Source organism: Arvicola amphibius, chromosome 10 (assembly GCF_903992535.2).
Source record: "Arvicola amphibius chromosome 10, mArvAmp1.2, whole genome shotgun sequence".
Taxonomy (NCBI): domain Eukaryota; kingdom Metazoa; phylum Chordata; class Mammalia; order Rodentia; family Cricetidae; genus Arvicola; species Arvicola amphibius.
The window spans coordinates 45540647-45551032 of record NC_052056.1 but is presented as its reverse complement, the minus strand read 5'-3'; the positions used below and the strand labels follow the sequence as shown (position 1 = coordinate 45551032).

The 10386-nt window shown below is 43.9% G+C and overlaps 1 protein-coding gene across 1 annotated transcript in view; it reads left to right on the top strand.

Moving 5' to 3' along the window:
* Sidt1 (SID1 transmembrane family member 1) overlaps positions 1-10386 on the top strand; it is a 90578-nt gene continuing 80192 nt past the window's right edge. Inside the window, 1 exon segment of the mRNA XM_038345230.1 lies at positions 1-222. Coding sequence (XP_038201158.1) covers positions 1-222 — 222 coding nt within the window.

The window sequence follows — 10386 nt, the reverse complement described above, 5'->3', positions numbered from 1 at the left end:
ATGCCCGGTTGCCCACGGCTGGCGCTGCTCTGCGCGCTGCCCTGGCTCCTGAGGGCGGGGGTCCCCGGCCACCCAGCAGAGCCCTTTGCCCAGTCTACAGAGCTGCTCCATGATCCCCGCGACCCCGCCAGGGCCGCCGACTTTGATCACATCTACAACGGGGTGGTGAACCTCAGCACCGAGCACATCTACTCCTTCAACCACACCAGCCACCCTGGCCAGGTAAGAAGCTCGCTCCCTCGGCTGACTCAAACTTCCGAGATCGCCGAGCCCCCTCGGTACCTCTGGCTGCACCCAGGATGAACCAAGGGAGACTTCGGGGACCTGAAAACCCCTCTCCCTGCCTCTCTCCTGTGAGGCAATCGCTACCCTGCCCCAGCGTCGGCACCAGCTTCGGGCTAGGTTTCACCTCGCTCCCACCACAGCCTGATCCGGGCCATTCTTGAGCTTTGCAGAGGCGCGGGGACCCGCATCCTCTGCGGATTCTGGCTCAGGCTTGGCCTTTTTCCAGGATGTTTGGGTGGCTATGTTCGCGGGAGGACGGAGGAGGGCGGGGGAGGACAAACCTGTTTCTAATCCCGTGCGGACCCTTCTGTTTTATGGCACACGGGGAAGGAACCTAAAATGGAAAGCGTGTGAGAGTAAACAGGTCTCCTGCGTTCCACTACCATTGCCACACTGTGTACTTGGTTTTTTGTTGTTGTTGTTTTTTGAGAGTCAAAGACGTTGGAACGGCGATGCTCACTCAGGTGATCTGTGCAGGCTTTGATTATTCGTAAGGGTGAAAATTGATGTGAAAGTTCTAGATCCGTTTGACAAGAGTTATGTTGGGGCAAGGAGGGAAGAGAATTATTTCATCAACCATGCCTCTGACTTAGGTGATTATATAATGTAAGACAATGCACATAATTCACATTGTCCTTCAAATAAGATACCTTTCGGAGGGGTGACTGTCCAGTGTACCTCCTTTCGTGTCTTCTCCCCGTATAAAAACAATTATGCGTTCCTCACTAAGGCGCATTCGCTGCCCCCTTGGGGACATTTCAGAACCAGATGATAGGAATACCTCTGTACCTTTTTGTCCCCGAGCTTCATTCAGGGTCACAATCCAGAAACTTCCTTCCTTAGGACTGCCATTGTTCTCCAGCGCCTTTCTGCTGTGTGTCTTGAGAAAGTGCCCCAAGTTCCCCCATCTCCTGCCTGACACCAAATCCTATGGTATTGTCCCCATGGCAGTAGAGCCCTCGCCATGCTCGACTCCTGCAACTCCTACACGTGTGCGAAGCCATTCAGTCACATACCCCACACAAGGGACTCCTGCCTGCCAAGTGTGGGGTGCCCACCAGCTGGTTGATGTATTACACGTAAGATAGGACCCTAGTCCTGTGGTTTCCTGTAACTAGATGAGAGTCTTGAAAACCGCAGGGTCTCCGAGGTATAGCGCCAGCTTCGTCCTAAATCAAATAGCATGTGCAAAGAACATGACAGGCTGTGGTGTTCCTTGCAGTTCTGCTGAGAAACAAATGAGATTTTGTTTTTCTTTGTTTTTATTTTATCTGGATGAGTGTGTGTGTGTGTGTGTGTGAGAGAGAGAGAGAGAGAGAGAGAGAGAGAGAGAGAGAGAGAGAGAGAGAGAGAGAGAGTGTGTGTGTGTGTGTGTGTGTGTGTGTGTGTTTATACCAAGGTACTTGTGTGGTGCCCATAGAGGCCAGAAGAGGGCGCCAGACCCCTCAGGAACTGGAGTTATAGGCAATTGTGAGCCTAGAAGCAGGTGCTGGGAACTGACTTGAGGTCTTCCAGAAGGGCAGCATGCGCTCCTATTGGCTGAGCCCTCTTTGCAGTTTGCTTGCTGAGATAGAGTCCCATTATGTAGACCAAGCTGGCCTAGATTGCATCATCCTCTGCCTCAGCATCCTCAATGCTGAGATTACAGGCATGCACCATTCCTTCTGGAGGACTAACCGCTGTTTTATGTTGCTTCTGCCTTTCCCGCTTATTATTACAAAAGTCCCTTTACCCTACACAAGTTGTTCCGTCTGTACTTGAGATCATCTGCTTGACTTTTCTTGGACATTTGAGATATTGAGGCCAGGAGCACAATCATCTGTTCCTAATTTCAGAACTTTATAAATGTTTTCTGCAGGGGCTGGAGAGATGGCTCAGAGGTTAAGAGCATTGCCTGCTCTTCCAAAAATCCTGAGTTCAATTCCCAGCAACCACATGGTGGCTCACAACCATCTGTAATGAGGTCTGGTGCCCTCTTCTGGGCAGCAGGCAGACACACAGACAGAATATTGTGTACATGATAAATAAATATTTTTAAAAATGTTTTCTGCAAAACTAAATGGAAAAAATGAATAAAAGCCTAAGAAATAGTTAAGATGAAATCAAATAAGATTAAGTATTGGAAAAAATATTCCATTGTGTCCTTTGTATTTTGCATATGCATGCATTAAAGCGCTTTTCGTTTTATGAAACAATGGTGATTGTTTAAAGAACGTCTCCTTCAGCACAATTAAAAAAAAATCAAGAACTGTAAGTTTTACTAAAATGTTCCTAGTCCTAGGAAAGAAAGCATAAAATAAGTGGTGGGTTAAACCAGAAAGACCAGGATAAGGATTGTACTAACTCACCAGAGATCCCCCATGGAGGGCAGGAAGGATTCCCGGGGAGACCGCTTTCTTCCATTCCTCTTCTTGGCCACTCCCTCTCCCCACAGCCCCAAATGCTGGCCACCACTATCTAAATTTTTATTGCTGCTCCATATTGAACAACTTGTACCTCCACTTCCAACTCCGAACTCACTGAGGAGCTAAACAGAGATCAGTCGAGTGGAGAGGAGAAGCCTGGCTGTTTGGTAAGGCAGGCCTTTGGGATCGTTTCCCACTACCCTCCTATGGTCAAGATTTTAGTTTGCGCGGGGCGGGGTGGGGGTGGGTCCAGGTTTTTCGTTTGTTTGTTTAAGTTTGTATCTTTTGTTCTTTTGAAGTCATTCTTGTTTGTCGTTGTGTTTTCCTTTGTCTGGAAGAAGGAAGCCTAAAATTCAGGCTTTAGTAAGAGGTGAGGGGGCAGGAGCCTTTGCTCTGGGCCTTTCCCATCAGCCACTGCGTCTCCACATGGATCCACATAGAATGATGTCACCTGGCTTGTGTCACTCTAGCTGAACTCGGCACCAGGAAAAGTCTGATATGCCTTGAGGCCGGGACTAGTGTAAACATGAAGTTGACATTTAAAAGAAAAAAAAAAAGTCACCGAAAGGATGGACTGACCAGTTTCTAGACAAATAAAGGAATCAGTGGCTAACCGTTCAGGCTGAGCCAGGTAAGCTTCATGGCGTGTCTCTGGAGAGGAAGTGTTAGAGTTAGACTGTGCAAACAGGGGCTGAACCATACTGCTCAGTCCACCAAACAGGAAATCACCTTGCAGGGAAGTCACTGGGGATAAATTGACTGGGACAAGGATGCAAACACTAGTCTGCAGGGAAATGAGAACACCATCGTGGGGACTGGGAGGAACAATCTGTGTGCCCACTGAGGCTGGTCACCATCGAAAACCCATACAGAAAAGGGGAACCTGTGCACAGCAGGCGGCCTTCTCTGAGGCTTGCAGGGACAGAATTCCATATAGGCTACAGCATTTGGGAAACATTGCTTTTGTTTACTAAGCTGAAGCCTTTATCTCTTTTTGTTACCTGCCCACCCTTTGCTTGTTTTTAAACCAGCGTACAGAGTGATTGGTTTCATTGTGTTGTTTCAAACTTAGCTTTTTTTTTTTTTTTTTTTTTTTTTTTTTTTTTTTTTTTTTTTTTTTTGGTTTTTCGAGACAGGGTAGAGAGCTGGTCCATCCTCCTGCCTCTCTGCTGTCTCCTGGCTGCACCCCCATCCTGCCCTTCTCCTGTTCAGTCCCCAATAGCCCCTTTCTACTTTCAGATCACAGACTCTGTTATCCTTCTTCCTTAAAACCTCTTCTCTTTTATGGTCCCTTTCTGGGCTCAGGACCTATATCTACACCCACTCCACATCTAAAAAATAAAATCCTGGACATGCCTATGAAAAGTTAATGCAGTATTTGTCTTTCTGAGTCTGAGTTGTTTACTTAATGTAACAGTTTCCAAATCCACCCATTTTTCTGCAAGTTCCATAATTTTATTTTTCTTTACCCATGAGTAAATTTTACTGTGTGTATGAATCGTATGCTCATTACTCATTCATCTGTTGATGGACCTCTAATCCAAGTCCATTTTCTTATCGTGAACTGAGCATCTATGTATGTGGACGCAAGCGAATCTCTGCCTAACTTACAGAGTTCTTTGGATATATGCCCAGGAGCAGTATAGTTGGGCCGTATGACAGCTCTATTTGTACTTTTTGGAGAAACCTTCATACTGATCTCCATAGTGGACGCCCAGTTTATACTCACACCAGCAATAAATAAGGCTCCTCTTTTTCTTGTACCCTTTGCATTTATGTTCTGTTTTGTTTTTTGAGACAGGGTTTCTCTAAGTAGCTTTAGAGCCCGTCTTAGAACTTGCTCTGTAGACCAGGCTGGCCTCAAACTCACAGAGATCTGCCTGTCCCTACCTCCTGAGTGCTACCACCTGGCATTGCATTAGTGCTTTGAACAGCAATCATTCTGACTCGGGTAATTGGGAATCTCAACTGTAACGAGTCTTTCTCTGTCCCACCAGCCAGCTCCCAAACGATGGCACTGAAACACCTAATTAATTATGAATGTCGGCCTTAGCTTAGATTTGTTTCTAACTAGCTCTTATAGCTTAAATTAACCCATTTCTATGAATCTACATGCTGCCACATGGCTTGTGGCTTTTACCTCTCCCCCTGCATGTTCTGCTTCCTCTGCATCTGTCTGGCAATTCCACCTTTTTTCTTCCCAGAGTTCTCTTTCTGCCCTGAAGTTCTGCCTGTATCTCCTGCCAAATGTTGGCCAACTTTTTATTACACCTATCACAGCAATACATTTTCACACAGTGTGTAGGAATATTCAACAACACTCAACCTGTGCTTTAATATTTATTTCTTTGATGGTTAAGGATGCCAAACAATTTATTGGCCATTCGTATTTCTTTTTTTGAGGAGTGTCTGTTTGGTTCATTAGCCCATTTGTTGACTGGCAGGGGTCATTTTCTGTTTAAATTTTTACAATCTTTGTATGCTCTACACACAAAGACCTCTTTCCCTGATCTGAAATATAAATAGCAAGTATGTCCTTCTATTCTGTGTCTGACTGTTCACTCTGCTGATAGCTTCCTTTGCTGTATAGAAACCTTAATTTAATTCTGTCTGATTTGTTGATTCTTAGGGTTATCCTCTGTTACTAGAGTCCTATTTGAAAAGTTCTTGTCTATGGCTATGTCTGGAGGTGTCTTCTCTATGTTATCCATGAATGGTTTCAGAATTTGGGGTTTTAAATCACGGGCTTTGGTCCATTTGAGTTGATTTTTGTGCAGGGTGAGTGATGTGAACATAATTTTACTCTTCTGCAGGTAGATATCGAGTTTTGCCAACACCACTTGTTAACCAGGCTGTCTTTTTTTTCAGTGTATGTTTTTAATGCCTTTTTCAAAATGAATGGCCATAAGACATGTGGGTGCACGTCTGGGTTTCTGTTATGTTCTATCTATCTACACCTCTCTTTTTTGTTTGGGCATCATACTTTCTTTGTCACTATGGCTCTGTAGTGTAATTTGAGATTTGGTATTCTTAGTCACTATGGCACTGTAGTATAATTTGAGATCTGGTATTCTTTGTCAGACACCTCCAGCTATTCTCTCTCTGCACTGGATTGTTTTGGTTATCTGTGGTCTTTTGTTTTACCATATACCTTTCACCATTTTTTTTCTAGTTCTTCAAAGAATGTCATTGAAATTTTCATGGATAGTCTATTGACTCTACAGATGACATATTGGTAATATAGCAATTTTCACCAAGTTAACTCTGCCTATCCAGGAGATAGACATAAGCATCTACCTATGTATAGTGTCTTCTTCAATTTGTTTTTCGGTTTCTTACTTTTGGGAGGAGGAAGAATCTAGAAATGCTTTGTATGTAAGTTGTTTGAGGATTTCATACACAAGTACTCATTTACATCATTCCCAACCCTTCTTTTCCCTCTAGAACTACTCTCTTGTATACCTTCTCCCTCTTCCCCTTAGTTTCACTACATTTTTTGTTTGGTTGGTTTTTGTTTATTTGTTTGTTTTTCTCAAGAGAGGGTTTCTCTGTGTAATAGTCATGACTGTCCTGAAACTAATTCTCTAAACCAGGCTGGTCTCAAACTCACAGAGATCTGCCTGCCTCTGCCTCCTAAGTGCTGGAATTAAATGTGTGCACTGCCACCACCCGGCTCATTTCTTCTTCTTTAATTGGTGTGTGTGTGTGTGTGTGTGTGTGTGTGTTTGTGTGTGTGTGTTTTTGTGTGTGTGTGTAGAGCTGAAAACGTAGGAATGGATAATCTACCAGGGGTGTTTATCTCAGGAGAAGACTAATTCTTCTTTTGTCAGCAGAAATTAATTAGTTGATCCATTAATTGTAGCTCTTCATCTAGAGGTGGGGCCTTGTGAGAGTCTATCTCCATGGTGTCATTGTACTGGTCTTACTTAGGCAACTATATTTCAAAAGTTTCACGGGTTCAGCTTCCCTGTCATATGTAAGGACACTGCCTCATGGTAGACATCATGATTCTTTGGCTCTTACAATCTTTCTGCCTCCTTTTCCTTAATGTTCCCTGACCCTTAGGTACAGGGATGTTGTTGTCTATAAATCAACTAGTGTGGGACACCTGACACAGTCAGTTGTCTTCTGCGTTTTGACCAGTTGAGGCTTTATGTAATGGCCTCCATCTGCTGGGAAAAAAGAGCTTCTTCCATGAGGGGTGAGGACTAGGCTTACCTGTGAGTATAAGAATCAATATTTATAATGCAATTGAGAGAGTGTCAGCAGTGAGTCCTCTGGGGTCCATGACCAGGTAGCTGTCTGCATTTACAGGGCCAAGCATACATTTTTCCTATTGAGTGGACCCTAAGTCCACTTAGATGCCTGTTAAGTCCAATCAGATGCCCCAAGGATTAAGTACCACTCTTGTACCCTTGGGGACATTTGCTATGATGTAATTATTGTGGTTCATAGACTTTGCAGCTGGGTAGAACTGTTGTTTTCTTTCTACCCTCACAGATTGTATAGCATCTTCTAATGCTATGGAGCTAATCCTCAGGGAGATAGCTTCCAGAGCAGTTTCAGTTCCAACTGGATTCCTCCAAGTCACTTGTCCAAAGTATGTGGTGTCTTCAGCACTAGGGTCTTACCTTCAAGTTTTGGGAGGCAGCCAAGGGCAACAGCAGTGGGGCATGTTATTTGAGGAGTGTCTTTAAGTCCCCTAACCAGCGACTTGAAGGGAGGTTCTCCCATGCCTGGCACTGGAGTTGTTAGATAGTCTATGGCTCTTGGTGGTGGTAGTGGTGGGGGGTTTCAACTCAAACAGCATAATTTTCATTAAAACTACATAGTGTGTGTGTGTGTGTGTGTGTGTGTGTGTGTGTGTGTGTAGGTCTCTTATGTTCTTGTTTAGGTATTTTTAAGCTGTGGTGAATGGAATATTTTCCCACTTTTTTTTTTATCAAGTTTGTTATTGACATATAGAAAAACTACCATTTTGTTGTTGATTTCGTATCCTTCATCTTTACTGATAAAGTGTTCTAAAAGCTTTCACCAAAGTACAAAACCATATTGCTTGCAGTAGAGATAATTTGACTCGCTTTTCTGGTTTGTACCCCTCTTTTTGTCTTCCTCTTCTCTAGGTAAGACTTCAAGCACTATATTGAATAAGGGTGAAAACACTGGAAACCTGTTTCTAGGTCTATATTTTAAAGAAAATTATTTCAGTTTTTTTCAGTTTAGTATAATTTTGTCCATTACTATTTTGTTCCGCATTGACAATTCTAAGTAATGCAGAGGTGATTCCAAAAATACATAAGTGATGTGGGATTCCCCTCTGTATACTGTGATTACCATTAATGAATAAAGAAACTGTCTTGAGCTTGCACAGAGAATAGAGGTAGGTGGGGGGAAACTAAACTGAATGCTGGGAGAAAGGAGGTGGAGTTTAGAGAGAAGCCATGTAGGGCCGCCAGAGACAGACATGCTGAAACTTTGCCGGTAGGCCACTGCCACATGGCGATACACAAATTAATGGAGATGGGTTAAATTAACATGTAAGAGTTAGCCAGTAAGAAGCTAGAGCTAATGGGCCAAGCAGTGATTTAATTAATACAGTTCTGTGTGATTATTTCAGGAGTCTGAGCAGGTGGGAAATGAACAAGCAGCCTCCCTACTACACATAGGGATGCACATGAGCCATAGGAAATGCTGTGGATATTCTATATGGTGCTCAAGCATCTGCAGAATGTGGTACCCCTGGGGTCTGTGTATCCGTAGCAAGGGTGCTGACACACAACTGCAGAACACATTAAAACCTGATGTGATAGCCTCAGTTCTCCCTTTCTTGGAATGAGCCAGGGCATGCTGTTTCATTGTGTACTGAGGCCAAGAAACCTTTGCTGTCCGCCTACAGTCTCCTAAACAGAACCTCTGCTTGTTGGAGGGAGGACTATCTCATTAACATGTTATCTGGACCAACGGCCCTGCAGCAGAACGTACCACTGGCAAATCTGGAGTCTGAGAAAAGCTTGTTTCCTAGCCTGCAGAGGGCCACTCCCTTGCTGCATCCACAAAGGGGCAAGAGTGCAGAGAGGCAAGCCTCCTGCGAAGCAAGGTCTCAAGGTCTTTTCTCATAAAGCCGCGGATTTTATCCTGTGACCTAAATACTTCCCCCAAAGCTCTGTTTCAGACATCATTTGGAGGGATTAAGCTTCAACCTGTGAAGAACTGGAGTGAGGTGCCAGACATAAGTGTCCAGTCCATAGAAATCCCCTCCATTTCTCTTTCACTGTGAAAATGACGTCAGTAGGCCATGAGGGTGCTTTAGGGGCTGACATCACTTCAGTTACGGAGCTGATATTGTGGCAGGCACAGCCTGATTCCAGACCGAGTCGTAGAATGGAGTCTGTATGTTTGTGGAATCACGTGTACATGGCATGACTAGTGAACTGATATATAAAGCACACACCAGATTTCAAAGACCAGATAAAACCAATATCAGAAGTTTTGCTGATTTGTGTGTGTGTGTGTGTGTGTGTGTGTGTTTAAATGGGATTATTTTTAGATATTTAAGACTGAATTGGCCAGGTGGTGGTAGTGCATATCTTTAATCCCAGCGCTTGGAAGGCAGAGGCAGGCTGATCTCTGTGAGTCTGAGGCCAGCCTGGTGTACTGAGCTAGTTCCAGGACAGCCAAGGCTAAACAGAGAAACCCTGTCTCAACAAAACCCACCCCCAAATGAATTGCTTTTATAAAGTTAATTTCACTTATCTGTTTTTGCCTTTTCAACCTAGCTTCTAGCAGATATTTAAACAGGCATATATCTCATATTTTAGCTTTATTGGACGTCCCTGAGCCAAGAACTACTAAGTTCTAGAGACATCTTACATCCTGCATGCAGTTCAGTTGGAGGAAACTGAGCTTCAAAAAGTTATGATCTGGGAGCAGAAAGAAGGGGAAAGGCGTTTTGGACACAGATGAGTAACCTGATTTCTTTTCTGACAAGATTCTTTATCATGAGCAGTAGGCCTATAATGGGCAGCTTCTCGTTGGCTGTTTGGTTAGCTTAAGTTGCGGCTTATAAAGAAAGCACGAGACAAGAGCTTCATTCTTCACTTGCCAAATCTGAGAATATTGCATTGTTCCCTCGCACCCCTTAAGGGCTGCACAGATATCAGTTATTGGTTTAGATGTACGTACTTGATGCATTTTGGGTCATTGTTACTTTTATTTTTTCCTTAAGGTAAAAAAAAAAAATAGCCCATCCTTTGGGATTGAAGTCCAGCTCAAGTTAGTTTCTGACAGGTCTTTTTGTTCGTTTGCTTGTTGCTTTGATTTTTAAAAAGAAGTCTCCCATAGCCCAGGCTGGCTTTGAAATCACTATGCAGGCAAAAGTAACCTGAAGCTACAGATGCTCCAAGTGCTGAGATTGCAAGCGCGAGCCATCACACCTGGCTGATCTCTTGCTTGTTTTCATGAAAGTTGCTCTTGTTCTTAACCTGCCATCGGGCACAGGCTCAAGAAGGCCAAGTCAGAGTGAGAACTAGTTTTCGGAGGGCAGGGTACAAGAACTAGAGTTCCTCATTGCTCACGGTCAGTAATGACTTTTCTAAGCCCTCTCCGTGGGAAGATCTAAGGATGCGTTGTATTGTGGACCAATATCATGACTTCCAAGTCAGATCTAAGGGATTCATTGTTATCGTGGACCAATATC